This window comes from Sciurus carolinensis, chromosome 3 (genome assembly GCF_902686445.1).
Source record: "Sciurus carolinensis chromosome 3, mSciCar1.2, whole genome shotgun sequence".
In the NCBI taxonomy this organism is placed as follows: domain Eukaryota; kingdom Metazoa; phylum Chordata; class Mammalia; order Rodentia; family Sciuridae; genus Sciurus; species Sciurus carolinensis.
This window is the reverse complement of record NC_062215.1, coordinates 16550324-16575613: the sequence shown is the minus strand read 5'-3', so window position 1 is coordinate 16575613 and position 25290 is coordinate 16550324. Positions and strand designations below refer to the sequence as shown.

The following is a 25290-nucleotide window of genomic DNA, read 5'->3' as shown; positions in this document are numbered from 1 at the left end:
AGCTAATGGGATATTATTGTATTATTTCGATGGTGTTTAATGTCTTCAGTTTTTCATGTTACTTGTTGTCTTGTAGTGATGTCTTCATATTTGGAGAAATAAGGGAATTATTTCAATCTTTGAAAACTGGAGTTTTCTTGGATAACCTTTCAGAAATATGGCTTATCCCACCCAGAGATTCTGGGCAGGCCACTTTTCATGATCCACAATGCTAATGCAGAAGTGTTAAAGATTTTATTTTTACCTATATACTAGCTTATTTCTCTTTCATAGACTGCAATTAGAGATTCATGCCACCATATGTAAAGATTTACAGGATTTTAAAATCCAAAATTTTTCTTCAATTCTTCATTCTTATACAGAACAAACTATGAAACTTGTCATTTGTTTATTTTTGGTACTGGGGATTGAATCCAGGGTCACTCCACTGAGCCACACCTCCAGCCCTTTTTTGTTTTTCATTTTGAGACAGGGCAAAAATGCTGAGTCTGGTCTTGAATTTGTGAGTCGTTTTGCCTCAGCCTCCTGAGTTGCTGGGATTACAGATGTGACCATCTCACCCAGCAACTTTTCCATTTTTAAAAATGCAGTGTCTTTCTAGTCAAGATTATACTACTACTCTAATTATTTTTAAAATTTATATGACCTTGACAATCTTAGTCAAAGTTATACTTGAATCAAATATTATAATATTTGAAATACTTCAAAATAAGTAAGGTACTATTCATATGTAAGGTACTATTCATATGTAAGGTACTATTCTGAACCATCAGATGAATTCTATAAATGAAACTATAATTTGGGATATTGTATAATGTTTTTCTAAAGATGCTATTTTATGTGTGAAGTTATTTTAACCCCACAGATACTGAGAATATGAGTGAAATTAATACTTCTCCTCTATAACTTCTTAATAGTTTTGTACCCTTTTAACTAAGGAATTTATATCTGTATTAGCTTATTAGTCTATTATCTTTCCTTTTGAAAAATTTTCTAAATGCTATTTAAAATGAAGATATTGCCACTTAGAAAGATTCCAAATGCCACTCATGATATAAGAAAGATGAGTTGTTAAAAAGCAAATTGGCTCTTTAACTTGCACAGATCAAAGAAATAATCTTGAGAATAATAGCAACATTATTTTCTGTGTACAAAAATTAAATAACGTGTCTTATTTGATATGATAGATTCATGAGAACTGAAAGAAATGGAGAATAATACTTTTTTTTTTTTTTTACCAACTGAGCTATCTCCCCAGCCCGAGAATAATACTTTTAACTAAGCATATAACATTAAGGAAATCAGTAAGGGAAAATGACAAAGTTATTTTATTTTTTAGATGACAAAATTTAATCAGGATAGTTGTTTAGGTTGGTAGGTCTTTCAAATTCAATAAAACTATTGTGGGAGCACATGGGCTTTTATATATAATTTTTTAAAAATTAGTGTATTATAGTTAATATATTAACTACAAATATTAGTGGAATTCCTTTTGACATGTTCATAAATGCATGTAATACAGTTTTCTCCATTTTAATCCCCTTCCTTCCTCTTCTGTCTTCCCTGATCCCCTTCCTCCACTCTATTGGTTTTCCTTCTATGTATTTATTTTTGATACATTATAGTTATATGTACAATTGGAATGAATTATGGTATATTCATACATGTACCTAATATAATTTGGTAAAACACTTCATTCCCCAGTCCTTCCCCATTCTCTTCTCTTCCCTCCCCTTTGGTTCCCCACCTCCACTCTACTGATTTTGTTTCTATTGTCATGAGATCCCTTCCCTTTTTTAAATTCCTTTTTTCTCTTTAGTTCCTACATATGATAGAAAACATTTGACTCTTGACTTTCTGGGTCTTGTTTATCTCACTTAGCATGATGTTCTCCAGTCCCATCCTTTTTATCAGCAAGTGACAACTTCATTCTTTATGATTAATATGCCATTGTATGTATATATATATATGTATATATATTCATATATATACATATGTGTGTGTGTATATATATATATGTATGTACATATACAAAAATTTTCCTTTATCTTTTTGTCTATTGATGGGCATCTGGGCTGGTTCCATAACTTTATTATTGTGGATTGTGCTGCTCTAAGCATTGTTATGCATGTATCACTATCTTGATTTTAGTTCTTTTGGAAAAATAGCAAGGAATGAGATAGCTGGGTCATATGATGGTTCCATTCCTAATCTTTGAGGAATCTCCAGTCTTCTTTTCAGAGTGGTTGTACTAATTTGCAGTCAGTTGTATCAACAATGTAGTTCTAATGTAGGAAGGAATAGAAAATGAGAATCACGTTCCAGTACACTATCACTATAGTTTCAGTGTAACTTTAAGCAGATTTGGATGAAAGTACTTAAATATATTAAGCTATCATATTATATTTATTCTAGTTAATAGTTAACATTTTTCATCATCAACTCTTCTAGTTTTTAAAATTTGTTATACCTCATTTTAATATACTTAAACAATTGGTAATTTCTTGAATGGCTTTTATGTGGACTTAGCTGCTATGTTTTGAAATATAATACAAATTATACAAGTAAATGATATAATTAAATGTTTATCTTACCTAGCAATTATGGAAGATTCAGCCCTGGATGAAACTATAGACAGTAAGTTACCAAATGTAACAGGATATTCTCTACAACATAAGAAAGGCAGCTTACCTTCCAGACTATTTGAATCTTCAATATTTAAGAAGTTGAATGGAAAGAGCCTCCGACATCAAAGTAATATTATGGAGAATGATGATACTGGATTTAAAAGATCAAGACATTCTTGGCCAGTAGGGCGATTCTTGGACAGGCCTGTTAGCAGTTATGAAATTCATGACTCAAAGTCTGTACCACAAAGCTTGAAGAGTACTGTAAGCCTCAGTAAATCTCTGGATAAAATTGATATTTCCGGTGTCCCAAAACTTGAGAAGCTAGCTATGAGAAGACCTTCCACCCTTCTAAAACAGGTTTCATCTGAGGAAAAAACTGCAATTAATACCCTGGGTCAGTACCACATACATAAGTCAGACTCTAAGTGGTTGATTTCTTCAGTCATCCCTGAAATGATCAGAATGAGTTGTAAGCATTTTAATAGTCAATACCTTGTGTAACATTACTTCTGATGCATAGGCCAGTGGGTATAACCTTGTAGTTTTGAAGGCAGTTCCTTTCCAGATAACCCCCTGTTCGGGAAGCTTAACTTTGAGACTTTTATTCAATGATTAATAACTCCCTAGAGCTATTTCCCCTAGTTTTTTTACTCATTATAAAATAAAGAGCTTATTTTCCTTTGGGGATAATTATTTTATAATTTATTTGAATAGGTACATAGGAAATTTATGTGAAATTTTTGCTTAGCATTCCACAATTTAAAAATATATGATATTTGTAGTATTTCAGGTATTATCTCCTATGGATATCAAGAGAAAATAATACTATACATCTGTAATCTCCATGGCCTTATTGTCTTCCTAAAGATGAATAACATTTTTTCAACCAATATATGTGTTCCCCTTCTGTGCTAGTTCTACCACAGAAGTATTGTGTATGGAACCTAATTAAACACTTCTTCCTATAGGTCCCAGCTAAAGTTACTTAGTCATGTCTATTCTCTTTAAAGAAATTTGTTGACATTTTTATTGCATTTAGTATTTAATAGTTAAATAATACTTACTGAAAAATTAGTGATTCATACATTAATGCAGAATTTAAATGACTCAATTGAAAAAAAGAATATGATCTTTTAAGGAGAACGAAGGGGTTGTTCATTTTGATTCCTTTACAGATGTGCTGCTGATACTCTGCCTCATTTCTATTTCTGAAGGTTCTTTGCATTTTAATAAGAATTAAAGCCCTAGGTTATCAAAACACTAGATTAGTAAACATTTAGCCAGTGGATAGAAAAGGCCCTCAGAAGAAAGTTATATTTACCTTCCTGGAGTCATTAAAATCAGATGTCACCTACCACTGATATTCTTATATAGAGAAGTATTAGTTTATTTGGTATATATTCCCCAAACAAATGGATGGTAATTGGTCATCTATGAATTTGACTTCCTCCATGATTTAAAAATAAAACAAAATATATTTTTAAATTTTAAGCTAATTTTACATTCCTAACTGTTGCAAAAATAGTAAGCATCTCCACATACTCTTCATTCAGTTTTCCTAAGTGTTAACATCATATAACCACAGTATAAAACTCTAATCCAGGAAATTAGCACTGATACAACACTACTTACTGATCTCTAGATGTATTCAAATTTCACCAGTTGTCCCATGAATTTTCTTTTTTTTCATCCAGGATCACGCATTAAATTTAGTTGTCCTGTGTCCTTAGTCTCTTCCAACCTGGGATGGTTCCTCAATCTTTCATGACCCTAAAATATTTGAAGAATAGTGGCTAGTTAGTTTATATAGTGCCCCTCATTTTGGGGTTTCCTTACGTTTCTTCATGAATTAGTTTAGGGTACAAATTTTTTAAAACTAGCATATAAGAGAAGTGATGTCAATCCCATCTCAGTGCATCATATGAGGAGGCTCATGATGTCTATGTATATCTGCTTTTCAAATTTTATTTTTTGCAAGTTGTAAACTGAGAGTTTATGGGAAGAGAAAGAACTCAGATTTCTCTTGGAATTCTGGACTTTTTAAACAAAGCGCATTGATGTTTTGATATCTTGAGCTCACTAATTATATTTTATTTTTTCTGCTTTTATTAGTATTTTATGGTTATAAATAATATTGGAGTTCTTTTTAACATAATCATACATACATGGAGTAAAATTTGTTTCATTTCAGTTTCTGGTGCTTCCTTTTCCCTCCCCTCCTCCTTCCCCTTGTCCCCCTTCTTCTACTGGTCTTCTGTTTATTGTTTTTTTTTTTAAATCATTTATTTATTTTTTACAGACTGCATTTTGATTCATTGTACACAAATGGGGTACATCATTTAGTTTCTATGGTTGTACACAATGTAGATTCATACCATTCATGTAATCATACGTGTACATAGGGTAATGATGTCTGTCTCATTCCACCATTTTTCATAGACCCCTCATTTCCTTCTACATAATCTAAAGTTTCTCCATTCTTCTCTAACCCCCATTATATATCATCATCCACTTATCAGGGAAAACATTTGGTTTTTGGTTTTTTTGGGATTGGCTTATTTCACTGAGCATGGTATTCTCCAATTCCATTCATTTATTTGCAAATGCCATAATATTATTATTCTTTATGGCTTAATAATAAGAATCCTCAGAAAACTCGGAATGGACCCACCTTTTGACCCAGTTATCCAACTACTCGGTTTATACCCAAAGGACTTAAAATTAGCATACTACAGTAATGCAGCCACATCAATGTTTATAGTAGCTCAATTCACAATAGCTAGATTGTGAACCTATGAATGGATAAAGAAACTGTGGTGTATGTTTATTGTTTCTTTAATGGGTGCTTTACAGTTATACATAAAGCTGAATTTCACTGTGATAGACACACACACACACACAGTATAGTTGTGTAGTTCTTCTGTTTAATCAGAAGTAAGCAGCAATTGTCTGGGTCACTGGAACAGGCTGTTTCTCCAAACTAGTAGCTTGTAAATGTTTTTGGAATTGTAGGACAATTTTGTGTTTGAGCTAAAATAGAAACATTAAGTATTATGTAACATAAACATACAGTCCTCTTTTCTATTAGGTACTGAGTAGATAAAACTTGTTCTCTGATTACTAAAGATTTTAGTACCAATTACTGCTTTAGACACAAACTCTGTTGCCGAACAGTCTTCTACATTTTATATATTTAGAAAATGTCTGTAAAGTTATCAGTAAACTCAAAAGAATATTACTTTCCTACAGAAGAACTTCAGTTCATTTTGCCTTCATTAGGGATTACTTTATTAGATAAAGAGTTCCTGAAGATTGGGACAGAGACTACTAGAAATAATGAGAGTTTGGTAACACCAAGCTTTTTGAGAAAATTGTTTGTTTTTATGGAATAGCATTGAATATTGAAGGAATTTCTCTTCATCTGAAGTGGAACATAATAGGCCATTCCAAAGAAGAGTATGAAGGAACTGATATAAAAATGGAAAATAGTAAAACAAACAAACAAACCCTGGAAAGTGGTTTGGAGGGGTTAGGCCTTTCATATCTCAGATTTGTTAGTAAAGCTCTTTATCACTTTCCCTCTGCCTTTGGCATGGGATAGGGACTAAAGGATCCAGCTGTAGAAAGATTCAGTAAGACTGCAATATACAAGGGATGTAAACATCTCTAAGGAAATAGCCTAGGGATTCAAGGAGAAATGATTGGAGAGTCTAGAATGTAGGGGGAGTTTAGAGCTAGTATAATAATCAAGGTAGGCAGTTATCATCTAGATATCAATTGGCATATCTTAGTTAGCAGCCTATATACAAGCAGAGTTTGTTTTTAGGGAGTGTTTTTGTATTAGGGAAGTTGTATCAGTAACTAAAAATTGTCCACAGCAGAAATTCAGTTGAGGAGAAATCAAGTTGCCTCTTCGGAGAGGTAACATTTTTGGGAAAGAATGACTTGGGACTAGCATGAGAAGTGAATTCTCAGGCTGGAAATGGGGCACACATCTGTAATCCCAACAATATGGGAAGCTAAAGCAGGAGAATTCGCAAATTTGGGGGCAGCCTCAGCATCTTAGTGAGACCTTTAGCAACTTAGGGAGAAATTGTCTCAAAATAAAAAATAAAAAGTACTGAGCTCAGTGGTAAAGTACCCCAGGGTTCAATCCACAGTACAAAGAAAAACAAACAAAAACCCTGTGAATTCTCAGAAAATGGGCACAATTTCTTTGCTAAGGAAAAGAAGGGAAGAAGATTTGAGAAAAAAGTTATGTGTGTGTGTATGGTGTAGGTGCTAAACATTATTGGACCTTTTTTGTTGCTTATCAGGATTGGAATATCACTGTGGAGGGTTTATATCTAAAAATGGGTAGTAAATTGAACTACTTGGATACTAGGGGTAGGAATGAGGATACACGGATATGACAGAGCTGGTTAATATTCTCAAAGATGTCTTAATGGATAGCATATTGACTGGGTTTTCATGATGGTATGAAATAGACTCCTTAACTTTCTCATTGTCCATGTGAACTACACACACACACACACACACACACACACACAAACACACTTTCCCCTTTTCCCATGTCTATTAAAAATTTAATATCTAACTTAGTCCTTTGAATGTAATAGAAATTGAAAAACCAGGGACTGTGTCTTACTTATTTTTGTATCCTTGGTGGTTAGCATAGTTCTTGGCATTAATATGCCCTCAATGGTTGTTGAAATAAAATGAACTTACCTAATTTAGAAAGACTTATCATAGGAGACAGGATATAAAGGAGAAATAGGATGATAAAACAAAGGATCACGTAAGATTTTTTCATAGTTATATTAAGGTGTGAATTTAACTTTGATGCCAAAATACAACACAATGTATAATACGAACTCTTTATTTTACAGAAAGTAGAATGGCGAATAGAGAGGACTTTATGATGGTTCTCTCCAAGGAGCAAAATCTTGCGGAATACAATGGTAGGTAGGAAATTTATTTTTAAATGATTTGGAGGGAAGAGCCAGTTAGGTTGAGAAAAATTAGGTCTGATAGATCTGGGATGTCTTTTGGATAGATACTTAATATCCCTGTGACTCTTAGGTCAATTGTTAGTTTAAAAAATTGCTGTCAGAATAATAATAGCTTATTTGCTTAACTCACTTGAGATCTGAATTTTTTACAAACTGAAAAGTTCTGCAGTAGTACAATTAATAGTGAGAAGATTAAATTGATAATTAACCCATTGATTAAGAATTGATGGGTGATTTGATTTTTAATGTTTTAAAAGGAACTTGTTCGATTGAAATGCTGATGTGGTTTACTTTTGTCGTAGAACATTTTTAAAAAGCAGTTTTATTGAGATAAATTTACATACACAAGATGGATTCGTTTACTGAGTTTTAGTAAATCATATTATAGAGTTGTACAACTATTACTAATGTCCCGGTGTTCTTTTTGCTTGTAGCAATTTTATTTGTTTTTGTACAAATAATTAAATGTTTTCCCAGCAAGGCTGAGAAATGAAAGGTATTCAATCTTGCTGTTTTAGTTTCTTCTGCTTATTCATATGCTACAAAAGAAAGATGAGTTTTTTGTCCCTCTTCCAAATATTTCCCAAATAAGAAAAAATTATCCAAAGGAAGAAACTTCCTTTTATACCTAGATGAAGAGTCTGAGGCTAAAAGCTCCATTATCCTTTGTCCTTTCTGATGAACGTAAGTGCTTAAGAATCTGGATTTCTTGAAGACACTACTAGCAAAAATTTATTTTACCAACTCAGATATTGTTCCATTGCTTTCTGAAGTAGTAAGTATCTTGGTCACACACTTCCTCTTTTTTTTCAATTAAAATCTTTTTTATTTTATTTATTTATTTAAATTATTCATTTATATGGTTGTACACAATGTAGATTCACACCATTCATGTAAGCATACATATATATTGGGTAATACTGTCTGTTTCATTCTACTATCTTTCTGTTTCCCACCTCCTCCCACCCCATTTTCCTCTACACCATTCAAAGTTCCTTTATTCTTCTCTTCCCCCTGTCACCACCCTTGTTATATATTGTCATGCATTTATCAGAGAAAACATTTGTCCTTTGGTTTTTGGACTTGGCCTATATCACTTAGCATGATATTTTCCAACTTCATCCATTTATCAGCAAATGCCATAATTTTATTCTTCTTTATGGCTGAGTAATATTCTACTGTGTACATATACCACAGTTTCTTTATCCATTCGTCAATTGAAGGGCATCTAGGTTGGATCCACAATCTAGCTATTGTGAATTGAACTGTTATGAACATTGATGTGGCTGCATCACTGTAGTATGCTGATTTTAAGACCTTTGGGTATAAACGGAGAAGTGGGATAGCTGGGTCAAATGGTTGGGCCATTCCAAGCTTTCTGAGGAATGTCCATACTGCTTTCCAGAGTGGCTGCACCATTTTGCAACTCCACCAGCAATGTATGAGTTGCCTTTTTCCCCACATCCACGCCAACACTTATTGTTGCTTGGGTTCTTGGTAATATCCATTCTAATTGGAGTTAGATGAAATCTTAGGGTGGTTTTAATTTGCATTTCTCTAATTACTAGAGGTGATGAGCACTTTTTCATGTATTTGTTGATCACCTGTATATCTTCTTCTGTGAAGTATCTGCCCAGTTCCTTAGCCCATTTATTGACTGGGTTTTTTGTATTTTGGGTGTAAAGTTTTTTAAGTTCTTTATAAACTTTGGAGGTTAGTGCTCTGTCTGAAGTGTGTGTAGAAGAGATTTTCTCCCACTCTGTACATTCTCTTTTCACATTATTGATTGTTTCCTGTGCTGATAAAAAACTTTTTAGTTTGAATTGATACCATTTATTGATTCTTGCTTTTATTTCTTGAACTTTGGGTATCTTATTAAGAAAGTCTAGTTCTAAGTCAACATGATGGAGATTTGGGCCTAATTTTTCTTCTGTTTGGTGAAGAAGATCTAATTCCTAGATCCTTGATTCATTTTTAGTTGAATTTTGTACAGGGTGAGAGATAGGGGTTTAATTTCACTTTATTGCATATGGATTTCAGTTTTGCCAGCACCATTTGTTGAAGAGGCTATCTTTTCTCCATTATAAGTTTTTGGCATCTTTGTCTAGAATGAGATAACTGTACTTATGTGGGTATGTCTCCATGTCTTCTATCCTGTACTATTGGTCTACCTGTCTATTTTGGTGCCAATACCATGCCATTTTTGTTACTATTGCTCTCTAATAGAGTTTAAGGTCTGGTATTGTGATACTTCCTGCATCACTCTTCCTGTCCAGGATTGCTTTGGCTATTTTGAGTCTTTTGTTCTTCCAGATGAATTTCATGATTGCTTTTTCTGTTTCTATGAGAAATGTCATAGGGATTTTACTTGGAATTGCATTAAATCTGTATGGCACCTTTGGAAGGATGACCATTTGATAATATTAATTCTGCCTACCCAAGAACATGGGAGATCATTCCATCTTCTAAGGTCTTCTTCAATTTCCTTCTTTAATGTTCTGTAGTTTTCACTGTAGAGTTATTTTGCCTCTTTGGTTAGATTGATTCCCAAGTATTTTACATTTTTTGAAGCTATTGTGAACAGAGTTGTTCCTCATTTTTCTTTCAGATGATTCATTGCTTATGTATAAAAATGCTTTAGATTTATGCATGTTGATTTTATATCCTGCTATTTTGCTGAATTCATTTATGAGGTCTGGAAGTTTTCTGGAGGAGTTTTTTGGATCCTTTAAATATGGAATCATGTCATCAGCAATAATGACAGCTTGAGTTCCTCTTTTCCTATTCGTATCCCTTTAATTTCTTTAGTCTATCTAATTGCTCTGGCTAGTACTTCAAGGATGATGTTGAATAGAAGTGGTGAGAGAGGGCATCCCTGTCTTGTTCCAGTTATTAAAGGGAATGCTTTCAGTTTCCTCCATTAAGAATGATGTTGGCTGTGGGCTTAGCATAAATAGCCTTTACAATATTGAGGTATGTTCCTACTGTCCCTATTTTTTCAAGTGTTTTGAGCATGAAGGGGTGTTGTATTTTGTTGAACACTTTCTCTGTGTCAATTGAAATCACCATATGATCTTAACCTTAATTAAGTCTATTGATGTGATGGATTACATTTATTGATTTCCAGATGTTGAACCAACCTTGCATTCCTGGAATGAACCCCATTTGATTGTGGGACACTATCTTCTTAATATGTTTTTGGATGCGCTTTTCCAGGATTTTGTTAAGGATTTTGTGTCTATATTCATCAGAAATATTGGTCTAAAATTTTTTTCCTTGATGTGTCTTTGGTTTAGGTATGAGGGTGATATTAGCTTCATAGAATGAGTTTGGTAGGGTTCCCTCCTTTTCTATTTCCTGGAATACTTTGAGAAGTATTGGAATGAGTTCTTTGAAGGTCTTGTAGAACTGGGCTGAGAATCTGTCTGGTCCTGGGCTTTTCTTGGTTGGTAGGCCTTTGATAGTTTCTTCTATTTCATTTCTTGATATTGATTTGTTTAAATTGTGTTTGTCCTCCTGGTGCAGTTTGGGAGGATCATATGTCTCTAGAAATTTGTTGATGTCTTCGGTATTTTCTATTTTGTTTGGGTATATAGATTTTCAAATTAACTTCTCATTATGTCATATATTTCAGTGGTGTCATGATATTTCCTTTTTCATCATGAATTTTAGTAATTTGAGTTTTCTCTCTCTCCTTTTTAATGTGGCTAAGGGTTTGTCTATTTTGTTTACTTTTTCAAAGAACCAACTTTTCGTTTTGTCAATTTTTTGAATTGTTTCTTTTATTTCAATTTCATTGATTTCTGCTCTGATTTTAATTATTTCCTGTCTCCTACTACTGTTGGTGTTGTTCTGTTCTTTTTTTTTCTAGGACTTTGAGTTGTAATGTTAGGTCATTTAGTTGTTGACTTTTTATTCTTTTCTTGAATGTGCTCCTTGCAATGAATTTTCCTATTAGTACTGCTTTCATTGTGTGCTAGAGATTTTGATATATTGTATTGTCATTCTCATTTATCTCTAAGAATTTTTTTTCTCTTCCCTGATGTTTTCTGTTATCCAGGCTTCATTCAATAGCACATTATTTAGTCTCCAGGTGTTGAAGTAATTTCTGTTTTTTATTTTGTCATAGATTTCTAATTTCATCCCATTATGATCTGATAGAACACAAGGTAGTATCTCTATTTTTTTGCATTACTAAGGCAGCTTTGTGGTGTAACATATGGTCTATTTTTAAGAAGGTTCCATGTGCTGCAGAGAAGAAAGTGTATTTGTTCATTGATGGATGGAATATTCTATATATGTCTGTTAAGTCTAAGTTATTGATTGTGTTATTGAGTTCTATGGTTTCTTTGTTTAGTTTTTGTTTGGAAGATCTATCCAGTGGTGACAGCGATGTGTTAAAGTCACCCAGAATTATGTTGTGGATTATTTGGTTCCTGGAACTGAGAAGGATTTGTTTGACCTACATGGATGGGCCATTATTTGGGGCATAAATATTTACGATTGTTATGTCTTCCTGATTTATGGTTCCCTTAAGCAGTATGAAATGTCCTTCTTTTTATCCCTTCTGTCTAACTTTGGCTTAAATTCCACTTTATATGAAATTAGGATGGAAACCTCTGCTTTTTTACTGAGTCCGTGTGCGTGGTAGGTTTTTCCCCATACTTTCACCTTTAGTCTGTGGATGTCCTTATCTATGAGATGAGTCTCTTGATTTTGTGTATTTGGTGTTCTGTAAGCCTCTTGTATTTGATTTTCTGTTTCATTCTTCTGGTTTGGGAAATTTTTTGCTATTATTTCATTGAATAGGTTGTTCATTCCTTTAGTTTTGTATCTCTGTGCCTTCCTCAATCCCAATAATTCTTACATTTGGTCTTTTCATGTTGTCCCATAGTTCTTGGAGGTTCTGTTCATGATTTCTTACCATCATCTCTGTTGGGTCTTTCTTTTTAATCCAATCTGCCAGTCAAAAGATTGATGAGTTTAGGCTATTAATGTTCAGGGTTATTATTGAGATATGATTTGTATTCCCAGTCATTTGGGCTTATTTTTAGTTTTTAACTTAACTTGGTTTCTCCTTTGATTGGTTTTTCCTTTAAGATAGTTCCTCCCTTTGCTGACCTACATTGTTATTTTTAATTTCCTCTTCATGGAATATTTTGCTGAGAATGTTCTGTAGTGCAGGCTTTCTATTTGTAAATCCTTTTAAATTATGTTTATCACGGAAGGATTTTATTTTGTCCTCAAATATGAAGGTTAGGTTTGCTGGGTATAGGATTCTTGGTTGGCAATCATGTTCTTTCAGAGCTTAAAATATGTTGTTCCAGGCCCTTCTAACTCTTAGAGTCTGGACTGAGAAATCTCCTGATATCCATATAGGTTTCCCCCTACATGTAATCTGGTGTTTTTTTCTTGCAGCCTTCAACATCCTATCTTTATTTTGTATGTTAGGCATTTTCATTTAATGTGCCCTGGTGTGGATCTGTTGTGATTTTGTGTATTTGGTGTTCTGTAAGCCTCTTGTATTTGATTTTCTGTTTCATTCTTCTGGTTTGGGAAATTTTCTGCTATTATTTCATTGAATAGGTTGTTCATTCCTTTAGTTTTGTATCTCTGTGCCTTCCTCAATCCCAATAATTCTTACATTTGGTCTTTTCATGATGTCCCATAGTTCTTGGAGGTTCTGTTCATGATTTCTTACCATCATCTCTGTTTGGGCAACTTTATTTTCAGTAGTAAATATTTTGTCTTCATTTTTTGAGGTTTATGTCTCCCAAGTGATGAAATCTGTTGGTGATGCTTTCTATTGATTTTTTAAAATTTGGTTTCTTATTTCCTTCATTTCAAGGATTTCTGCTTGTTTTTTATTTTTTTATTTTTAGAATCTCTATGTCTTTATTGAAATGATCTTTTGCTTCTTGCAGTTGCTCTTTTAACTGTTTGTTGGAATGATTGTTCATTGCCTGCATTTGCTCTCTTATCTCATCCTTTGCTTTGTGAATCATTTTAATTCTGTATATTCAGAACTCCTTTTCTGACATTTCTTCTACCATGCTGTCATTGGATTCTATTAATATAGAATCTTGGTTTGTCTGGAACACTTTCTTCCCTTGTTTTTTCATATTGTTCATGTATCTTCCCCTCTAGCAGAGGGGACCTAGGGTATTGCAGTTTCCTCACTATAGGCTTATAGTGACCCTGCAGGTTTCCAAAACCTCTTCTTTATGGGAGAAATCAATACTAGCAGCACCCAGTACAGACAATATGCAGCCCGAAACCAAATAGCCTCTATGAAGACGTTAACAGTATTGTCATAATAAACAGAGCAGATGAGTTCAATTATTGTCTACAGTATAACAAATAGATTAGGGTTATTATTGAGATATGATTTGTATTCCCAGTCATTTGGTTTTTGGTTTTTAGCTTAACTTGGTTTCTCCTTTGATTGGTTTTTCCTTTAAGATACTTCCTCCCTTTGCTGACTTACATTGTTGTTTTTCATTTCCTCCTCATGGAGGAGGTCTGTAGTTTCTAATAGTGTACAAAGAGGATGGGGAGGGATGTAGGCTGTAACTGTTAATGGGATAAGAAAAGAGTATATAGAAGTACTAGATCATAGGAGGAGTGAAAGCAGAATCAAAAGAAGTTGGTTGTTAGCATGAGAAAAGGGAGAAAGAGATTCTGAAGAGAGAGCAATATTTTCAAAAAGGAGAAAAAAATCTACACTCTACAGTCATATACTATTAAATGTTGGCGAAGATTTGGGGACAAAGGCACACTCATACATTGCTGGTGGGACTGCAAATTGGTGCAACCATTATGGAAAGCAGTATGGAGATTCCTCAGAAAAATTGTGCATTTCTTTGGTTTGCATGCCCAAGACTTCATCTCTCTTATATTTTGTCTTTTCATGTTATCCATATTTCTTGTAAGGTCTGTTTATGGTCTCTTAATATCTTTTCTTCATAGTCAACTTTGTTTTCAAGATTATGTATTTTGTTTTCCTTGCCTGAAACTCTATTTTCCAAGTGGTCTAGTCTGTTGGTGATACTTCCATTGAATTTTTAATTTAGTATTGATTCATTCATTTCAAAGATTTCTTGATTTTTTAAAAGAATCTTTATTTCTTTATTGAAGTGTGTTTTACTTCCTGTATTTTCTCTCTTACTTCACTCCTTACATTGTCATTTACCTTGCAGGTCAGTTTAACTATGTACATTCTAAACTCATTCTCTGATGTTTCTTCCACTGTGATGTCAATGGATTCTGTTATTGGAGTATCTTGGTTCATTTGGGGCAATTTGTTCCCTTGCTTTTTCATGTTGTTTGTGTGTCTACTCACTTAACAGTATGGATCTGAGGCTGTAGAGTTTCTACCCTGTGGACTTACAGTGTCCCTGACTGTTTCCAGTACCTCAACTTTTTGGGGAGACAGATAATAACAACAGCCAATGCAAACAGTTTACATTAACACAAATATTTCCTGCTATAATATCTATAATATTAATTGTCACAGTAAGCAAATGATGTGATCAGTTGTTGCCTACAATAAAAGCAGTAAGTTTACAAAAAGGTTTACAGTTTAAAATGATGGACAGGGAGAGAACAGAAGTGATGTAGGATGTGATGATTATTATGGAGGAGGTAGAATATGTAAAAAGTTAAAGGAAGAGTGAAAGAACAATAGAGATTGGCTGTTAGCAGAAGAAAAGAGAGAAAGAAAATCAAGGGAAACAGATAAGTGTTAGAAAAATATATAAAGTAAAATTAAAAAATAAAAACAAAAGTAAAAGAATATAAAACAGAACAAATATACTAATCAAACATCCTAGTGCTCAAAATACTGATCCATGAAAAGTAACTGGCTTAAAAAATGCTAGAAATTATAAAAAACAATTGTGAGTATGTGTAATTGTTGATGAACCATTAAGGTCACAATTCAATAGAGAAAAGAAAAAAAATCTTGATGAAAAGTTTTTGTTGGAGTTCAAAAGTTTTGTTGGAGTTTTGTTCTCAGCTTCCCTTCTCAGCAGTGTTAGGTAGGGTGGTTGCTGGAGTGAGAGAGAAAATCCCATAGGTGGGACTCCTGGAGGCAGGATTTAGGCTTATGTAGGCTCCATGTGCTTTGTTGAATGGTAATTTGTCTCAAGATTTTAAATCAGCGCACTGCCAGGGCCCAGCAGTTGCTGGTCCACACTGGAAGACTGCATCCTAGGCATCTTCCTGGGTTTCCATCATGCAGTAGAGGAGCCAATTCTTTGTTTCTTCTGTCACCTGTGGACCCCATGTCTCCTGGTCTTGGGTTCAATCTCCAAACTTGATCTCTCTTGCCCTCACCCTTTCACATTCCCAGGGAGGCATGTCTCTCCCTGCAGGTCCTCCAAGTGGTGGTTTGGAGGGGGAGAAGAGCCAAGTGGGTTTCCATGACCAGTATTCCTTTATGTAAAGCCCTCTCCATGTTTGATTTTCTCCTGGTCACTTAGGCACACTCTATGTCATGTGGTGTGGATTTGCCAGGCCTGTATTTCAGATCAAATTCAGATCTACCAGGAACTGGCTTTCCCAGCTGTCAGCCCTGCACTGTGACTGCAAATGATTCCTTTTTTTGTGTCCTCCACATTTCAGCCAGCCTGGAGAGATGTGGCTTCTTTTCCTCTCAAGGATATTGTGCAGCATAACTTTCAGTTTAGTGGGGCAGTTTCTTTGATCTCTGAACTCTCTGTACTCAGATATACTTCAGGCCTTCTAAAAAATGTGGGTTCCTTTAATTCTCTTATACCTCCATTTTGCTCCCCAGGGACTGCTGTCCTTGGTGTCTCTGGTGGAGGCATAGCAGTGGTGCTGTGATTTCTTCCTTATTTTATTATTTCCAATCTCCTGAGACCTCAGTCTGCTTTGAATGTCCAATACTAAATCTCAGTAGGTCTCCCTTCTCTTCTTGTTTTTCACCCACCTTGCTGAGAAGTTGCCTATCTGCTTTCTTGGTTTCATGCCACAGAGCAGTCAGGAGAGTGACCTTTTCTATTCTGCCACCTTAAAACTGTCCTCAAGTGAATTTTAAATTTGATTCATGGTTGTCTTTTATTTCAGGAGTTCTGATTGGTTTCCTTTTCAATATATCTCTTTCTTTACTGAACTGATCTTTCTTCTCTATTTGCTTTCTTAATTTATTCCTTAGATCTTTTAGTCCATTGAACATTTTAATAGTCATTTTTATAGTCTTTTGCTGGAATTTCATCTATGTCCATATCTGTGTGTTCCTTTGTAGGGGGATTGTGAATTTTTTGGGGAGATTTGTTTGCCTGCTTCCTTATGTTTTCAGAGGTCTTGGACTTGTGCATCAGTAGAGATGGATTCCTCTTTCCTCTTTTATGTGTATGTCTTTTGGTATGTAATTGTTTTTTTGTTCTAGGTTCTCTGTTTTTGCTGTATGAGAAGATGTTCAGGTGTAGGACTTGAGGTCCTCCTCTAGTTGTTCCTGCTTGGGGCCTGGTGGTTGTTTTGGGGTTTTTGTTTCTCTTATGTATTGACATATTGTTGAGGTTTGAATGGGGCTAGTTTTCATGTGTGGAGTGAGGTTCACTGTTGCTTATCTGAGTTGTGAGTATCACAAGTGTCCCACTCATTTCCCAACCTCTCTCAGAGAAATGGGGAATAAGGAATAGTAACAATGTGAGAAAGAGGGAGCAAGGAATACTAATGATGTAAGCAGTTGATATACAGTGTTAAAATAAATATCTGGTGTCCACTAACACCTGTATAGGAATGGTTGGGTCAGGATTTAACATATGCACTAACACTAAAAACCATATACTGGATCAGACCTTAAACAGCAGTTGTCTGCTATGTCCTCCACTTGTATTAATAATCACAACAACATGAATGGGCAAGAATTATAAACTGTATAATTCTATCATATAGTGGGATTATAGTTCTTCAAGTGAAGAGAAAATAGAGTATGAAGGTAAGAGAAAGTTTGAAATATTTGAAACATTTAAAAGTTAAATACTTAAATATTTTAAAATAGGAGAAACAGGAAATAGGTAGCAGATGACTTTGATAAATATGGATAAATAACAAAATATTAAAGAGGAAGAGGGAAAAGGAAAATTTGGTTATTAATGGGGGAAGAGAGTGAAGAGTGAAGGGATAAACAACAGGAACAAAAACCATGGTACAACAAATATAAGATCAAAACAAATCAAATTCATATAAAATGTTACCCTACCAAATCATACAAAGCTAAGTAATTTATGGGTGATGAAAGAAATTAAAATAAAAGAAAAATAATATGAATATAGATGTATATATGAATACATGTAAGTATATATATATGAAAAAATATATATTCTTGAACTATCAGTGCAGCTAGAACATACAGATACTCCCTCCCTGCATATAATCACACAGATTGGAAAAAACAAAATAAAATAAAATATAAAATTAAAATTAAAAAATAAAAGTGGGAGAAATATTAAAAAAATTCTTAATGAGAAATAAAGGTCTTGTTTCCACTGAGGTGGTCACAAGTTTGACAAGGATGCATGTTCATTGCTTATGCAGTTGTGCCCTTCTTTGTGTGTATGTCTTTATTACCATTTATCTATTTTTGGGTTCTGTGACTCTTGTGTCAAGTGCTGGGGGTTGATAAATTCTCCTTCGTGTTTCTCACCAAGCCGCTAGCTGTTTTGACCAGGAGCCAAAGCCATTTGTAGTACCTCTCAGCTTCCCATCTCATAGCATAGGATGGTGTAAGCAGAGGAGTGCCGACACACGATGCACTTCCACAGTGGGGTGTAGTGAGAGTTCTACACTGGAAGTTCCGGGGCTGGGGTTTAGAGTTGGCTGACCTTTGGAACACTGTCAGTGGGTATTAGAGATTTGATCCATACCCCCTCTTGCTAGGCAGATGCCAATCTCTGTTGGACTTCTGGGTCTCAGGGGCCTTCCCCAGATTTCACTTTTAGAGTGAGGAATGTAAGCTTCCACATGTGCCACTTCCATAATGTAAATGACCCTCGATCAGACCTGGAGCGCCAATTCCCCATCTGGCTGGTTACTGGTGTCTTCCCAGTTGCTCATATGGGATGTCAGCAACAGAGGTGTTCTCTCTCCTTGGTTTCCCCAACCTGGGTCAGCTTAGGCACACTTGTTTTTGCACCTGTTTTGGTCATGCTAGTCCAGTTACACTCCGCTGGATGACTGGACTGGGTCAGGCTGCCAACTTCCTTTATGAGTTTCCAATCTCTCGCTCCTGTTGACTGCCACGTAGCTGTTTCACCGGGTTCCCACCACTGTGGAGATTCTGGTTCCCTGGGAACTGTGAACTGAATGAGTGATTTTAGTTGCTTTTTCCTCAACAAATTTCCCTTCCATCTTTGGGTCAGTTAGGATCAGCTTCCCTCTCTATTCCACAGGTTCCCCCAAACCAATTTTATTTGCTATGCTGGAATTTTTCTCTGCCTATGCTGCCTCTCCCATCTGCATTGGGCATGGCACTTAAGCTGCCACTACCAGCCAAGCTGGCTCTTCTCTAGTATATTATTTATTTTATTTTCAAAGTTTTCAACTTTCTGTGTCTCTATGATTTTATTGTCCAACGTTGAATTTCACTGAATTCCTTTAGCTGCCCACCTTGCTGAGGTACATACAGTCTTCCTACTGTTTAAATCTTGTGCTGAGGAACTGCTAGAGGGTTCACCCTTCCTCTAATTTGCCATCTTCCTCTTATCTCTTTCAGATCTTTAAAAAAAATTTCTCTAGTAATGTTTTTAGCCTTCAGCTTCCAAGTCTTACATTTCTTTTGTTAAATTAATCCTTAAGTATTTTATTCTTTTTGATGTGATTATTAATGGAATTGGTCGCTTAATTTTATTTTCAAATGTTTTGCTCATATATAGAAATATATTTGACTTGCATATATTTACCTTGGGTCTTGAGAACTTGCTTAGCTTGTTTATTTGTTCTAGTAAATTTTTTTTAACTTCCTTAGCATCTTCTGCTTATAAAATCACATCAACTGTGAATAAAAGCAGATTTATTTCTTCTCCAATCTGGGTATCTTTACTTTTTTCTCTTTTCTTATACTGGTTAGACCTGTACTGCAGAGTTGAAGGTTGAATGGAAATGTTAAGACTAGAAATCGTTTCCTTGTTCTTGGTAGAGAGAAAAGCAGAGAGTTTTTCATCATTAAATATAATGTTAGTTGCGGATTTTTCATAGATCCCCATCATTAGGTTGAGGAATTTTTCTTCTTTTCTCATTTTATTGAGAGTTATAAATAATTCTTTTTGAATTTTGTCAGATTCTATTTCTACATCTATCATGAGGAATATGTTCTTTTTGCTAGAACTTATTTTGGTAGTTAGTTGAAACTATAATTTTTGAAAATATCTAGATCAGGTTCTTGTTTTGATTTGATACACTCAGAATTTCTGAAAAATATTTGAATTAATTGACTTAAATACCTAACTTCCTGCTATATTTGGTCTTAAATCTCCACTACTGACCCCTAATTCTAGAATAACTTATACATGCAAGTGAAATAAAAACTATCACCATCTCATATTTTATCCCCACATATCCTATAGAGAACTAGAATCATGTGTATCAGATTCATTTTTTGGGAAAGTTTAAAATGTCTTCTCACTTTGGGAAAGTGTTGCCACTTGGTGTCTTGAGTATTAATGTGCAGAATTTCTGGTTTCAGTTGTTTTATCATCATTTCTTTTATATTCCAATATATTCAATAACTTTATTTTCAAGAGTACATATTTTGTCTTCATTGTCTGAAGTTCTATCTTCTAAGTCATTTGGTCTGTTGGTGATACTTTCCATTGAATTTTTAATTAGGTTTATTATTTCCTTCATTTTGAGGATTTCTGCTTGATTTCTTTTAATTAATCTCTTCCTCTTTATTGAAGGTGATCCTTTACTTCCTGTATTTTCTCTCCAATACCATCCTGTATTTCAAAGATCAGTCTAACTACGTATTTTCTAAACTCCTCTGACATTTCTTCTACTGTGTTGTGTATGGATTCTGTTGTTGGAACATCTTGGTTTATTTGAGGCAGTCTGTTCCCTTGTTTATTCATGTTGTTTGTGTGTCTTCTCATCTAGCAATATGGGGCTGAGGCAGTATAGATTCTCTCCTGTAGTTTTATAGTGTCCCTGAAGGCTTCCAATACTTCACCTGTGGGTACAGTGACAATGGACTTCCAGGCAACAGTGGGTGGCAGGCGATCTGCTGGCCGTCTGTGGGTGACCTGCAGGCCAACGGTGGATGAAAAGCAGGTGGATGTTGGACGAAGTGTGATGGGTAGGTGAAAGGCAGGCGATGGGCAAGCAAGAAGGCAGGCAAATGGGCAGATGGTGGATGATAGGCAGTGGTCAGTGAGCAATTTGCACTCAAAAGGCAGGTGGTATGCTGGCGGACTGCAGGTGGTCGTGGTGGACGAATTGGCTAAACAGCAGGGGATCAGTGGGCATCAACAGCTGCTTCGCAGAGAAATAGTATTTCCTCTGCTTGAATCCTGAGTTTCGGAGTGACACGGAATGCAGCCTCCCTCTAGTCTGCCTCTTGGATCTTCCATATTCAATAACTTTTATGAGCTGTAACATGTACCAAGCTTTATGTTAAATTATTGTAAGTGTGCTAATAGGAAAGATAGTCTTTGCCACTACAAAGCTCATCAGAAATAGAGGTAAAATTACATATGTATATTTTGCACAGAGTGAAGTTATTACTTAAAAGTTGTGGCTTTTTAGCACATTATTTTGTCCTCATATATTGGTAATAGTTTTTACCTTACAAGTAGATTCGTCTCTTACAGAAGATCACACAATAAAGATGAAGAGACTATTTGTATTGTCAGTTACTTCATTTTTCCTAGGAATTTCAATTTCACAGAGATTAAAATTTTATTAGTATAGTTGTATAGTATGTACATATGTATTATTTTTTAGTTGTAGATGAACACAGTATCTTTATTTTATTGTTTATTTTTATGCAGAGTTGAGGATTGAAACCAGTGCCTCACATGTGCTAGGCAAGTGTTCTACTACTGAGCCATAATCCCAGCTTTATGTAGTATATTTTATTTATATCTAGTTATATTTTCTTTCTAATTCTTAATATTGTATATTGATGCTTCCTTCTTTTCTGTTTTTCATCAAATTGCTCGGGGTATGTCTTCTTCATTGGTTCTGTACACCTTATTGGAACCTTCCATCCATTTACCCCTCTTCTTTCTCCTTATCAGTCTCCTACTATTTTTACCTTTCTTTCTTATCCCATTTAAATTCTCTGATCTATATTTACACAATACACTAAATTCTTTGCTTCCCTGTACTTTTGTTGCACTTAAGTAGCAAAGCTCCCAACACTGAATGAAACCAATCATCTATTTTCTCCTTGTGGCTGACAGCATTTCCAGAGAATATCACACAAGTTAGTAGATTATACAGGGTACCAGTATAAAATCAAGGACTGCTGAACCTCAACACTACCCAGGAATTTTGATTTTTTTTTAGTAACACTTAACTCATTCTCCTACTCCCTGAAATAACTTTTTTTTTGTTGTTTTTAAGGATTGAACCCAGAGGTGCCTAACCACTGAACCACATTACCAGCCCTTTTTATTTTTTATTTTGAGACAGGGTCTTACTAAGTTGTTTAAGTCCTTGCTAAGTTGCTAAAGGCCTTGCTAACTTGCTGAGGCTGGCTTTGAACTTGTGATCCTTCTGCCTCAGCCTCCCAAACCTTTGGAATTATAGTTGTGTGCCACTGTGCCTGGTGCCCTATAAGTTCTTGAAATATTTCAGAATCTCCAAAGATATATTAAGTTGAGTTAAATATTTTATTGTGTTTTGTCACTTGAAAATTGTTCTATTATGCTATATTTGTTATTGTTTTTAACTGCAAAACCCTTAATTCTTGACTCTTCCAGATAAGTTTATTATATTAACTTCTTGAATAAGCATGTTGTAAAATTTGTTGTTTTTATGTACCTGTTAGTATTGCCTGATGCAATTGAGAACCTCCGTAATATCAGCAAGGAACGAATGAATGTCTCTGACCTGTGGAACATTCTGTCTACTTTGAATAGTAATTTAAAAAAAGATGAATTCCTCGCTGCGCTGAAATTCACAACTGTTGATGGTGGGTATTCCAAATACTAAAATTGAGATATATGAGGATATTATTTATCTTCTGTTTTGATAATAGTCAGTCTAACAAATGTGAGGTGATATCTCATTGTGATTTAAATTTGCATTTTTCTGATGAAAATGATTTGAGCATTTTTTTTCTTGTCTGTAGGCCATTTGTAAATCTTCTTTTGAGAAAGATCTTTTTGAATCTTTTGCTCATAATTTAAATAGTATTGTTTTCTTGCTCTTAGGTAGTTTGAGTTCTTTGTATATTTTAGATAGTAGTTCCTTATCTGATATATGATTTTCAGATATTTTTCGCCCAATCAATAGGTTTTCTCCTCACTCTATTGTTTTCTTTGCTCTGAAGAAGTTTTTTAGTTTGAGGCCATTCCATTTGTCTAATTTTGCTTTATTGATTGTGCTTTTGGGGTCATGTCAGAGAAGTTTCTGCCTACACTAAATGTCATGAACCTTCCCCCTGTGTTTTAATCTTGTGATTTTATAGTTTCAGGTCTTACAAGGGATATTCTAGAATGGTTTGAAAGACCAATATATTTCAGAAATATAAAGAAAGTTATTTGTTATATAGAAAAATATTAATATCTATTTTATTATTTCTCTAAATTGACAAATAGGCTTTGAGTATCTTCAAGTTGGGAAGTATGTTATTGGAAAACAGTATATCCCAGTGAACACAGAGGAGATGATTAGATGTTATGAAATATTTTGTGACAAACTTGATAGATTCAGGGACAGAACATTTAGTTAAGAAAGAGGTTAGGGCACTACTAAAAGAGTGAAGCAAGAAAAATGCTGCAAAAAAGACATGCTATTTTACTGTCAATTATAGTTCCTCAAAACAAAACAAAACAAAACAAAACAAAACAAAACAAAACATCAAGTATTGATTAAGAAGCCGTGATAGAGAAAAGGTAAGACAGCATTAGTTGTAGCTGTATAGTTAAACCGTATATGGACATTTATCTCCTGGGGATATATCTTGCTCTCTGTACTTTGTTCTAGTTTGTGGTCATTTTAAACTACAGTAATTCTTAATCTTTTACTAAATTTCCTTGTTCCTGACTAGGAAAACAAAGCTGCTCCTGTCTCCTGTGTTTGCCACTTTGACTTTGTAATCTCATTCTTCCTTGATCTTGTGTAAAAATTTGGGTGTAAATATTTGTTAAACATTATAGTTATAGAACCACTGGATACTAATAGAAATCTTTAAAGTTACCTGGCACAGAATTTTTAGCTTGGAATAGTTGAACATCTAAACTAAGATTGAGATCTATCTCTTAGTTTGGACTAGGACTATATCTTAGCTTTATATTTTAGGAATATATATTAAATCTATAATTTCTCTTGATTGATGGCAATTGAGAACTTAGCTTAACTTCTATGGTTTTACGATTTATTTATTCCATGAAATTAATCTTTAGTTATTCAAGAATATGAAAAGAAAATACGGTTCTTATGAGTACATCAAATGATTTAAATTTTTGTAGATTGCTTTATTGTATTTGGTTTTTGTTTAGTGAGACTTATATATTAAATATATTTTTCTCACAGGTGACAAAGTACAATTTGATGAATTCACAAAAGCAGTGAAGAATATGCGTGATGCCTCCAGGTTAGATGGTAAGTACTGAACAATTTGTGACTGTTAAATTTACTTTTATTGAATGGATTTCTTTTTTTTGTTGTTGTTTTGGGGGAGTACTGAGGACTGAACTCAGGGACTCAACCACTGAGCCACATCCCCAGCCCTATTTTGTATCTTATTTAGAGACAGGGTCTCACTGAGTTGCTTAGCACCTCACTAAATTGATGAGACTGTCTTTGAACTCAAGATCCTCTTGCCTCAGCCTCCAGAGCTGCTGGGATTTTAGGCATGCAGCACTGCACCTGGTTTATTTCATTTTTTAAAAACATTTCTGGTTCTGCTAGTTTCTGATTAATGTACTTGTGTTGATTTGCCAACAGGCCAAACTTGGTTTTGATTAAAAGTGGTAGTTACTGTAATGAAAGAAAAAAATAGATTTTTCTAGAAAAGGAGTCCAATTAAAATTTTTTTAAATTCCATTTTTTGTGTGCCCTAGACTTTCTGGAAAGTCAGCTACTGGCTTTTTTATTTCCTGGCACGAACATTTATCATTTTAAGCCTCAGATTTAGGACTCTTCCATAAATTGATTAATTGGTTTCTGTTATTATAGACCTTCTCATAAATCGTCTGCTATTCCCCCCACCTTTTAAACAAGCTCTGGCAAGTTTTATTAACAAAAAATTTTGTATGGTTTACTTTTCACCAATCTCTTCTGGTATGCTTCTAATGATATCAGAATCACCTAGAAAATAGAAACAGTAGTTTTACAATACATTTAATGGCAACTGGTAAGCTCTAGTTTGGTTACACATTCTTTAGACAAGTCTGCAAATTAGCACTGATTATTTACAAGTTATTACATTAGCTGTACCATCATTTTTCTTCGGG

The 25290-nt window shown here is 34.4% G+C and overlaps 1 protein-coding gene across 1 annotated transcript in view; it reads left to right on the top strand.

Moving 5' to 3' along the window:
• The window catches only part of Efcab13 (EF-hand calcium binding domain 13), a 163110-nt gene that overhangs the window by 56722 nt on the left and 81098 nt on the right, over positions 1–25290 (top strand). Inside the window, 6 exon segments of the mRNA XM_047543767.1 lie at positions 2599–3024; positions 5828–5856; positions 5858–5977; positions 20819–20960; positions 22659–22802; positions 24368–24436. Coding sequence (XP_047399723.1) covers positions 2599–3024; positions 5828–5856; positions 5858–5977; positions 20819–20960; positions 22659–22802; positions 24368–24436 — 930 coding nt within the window.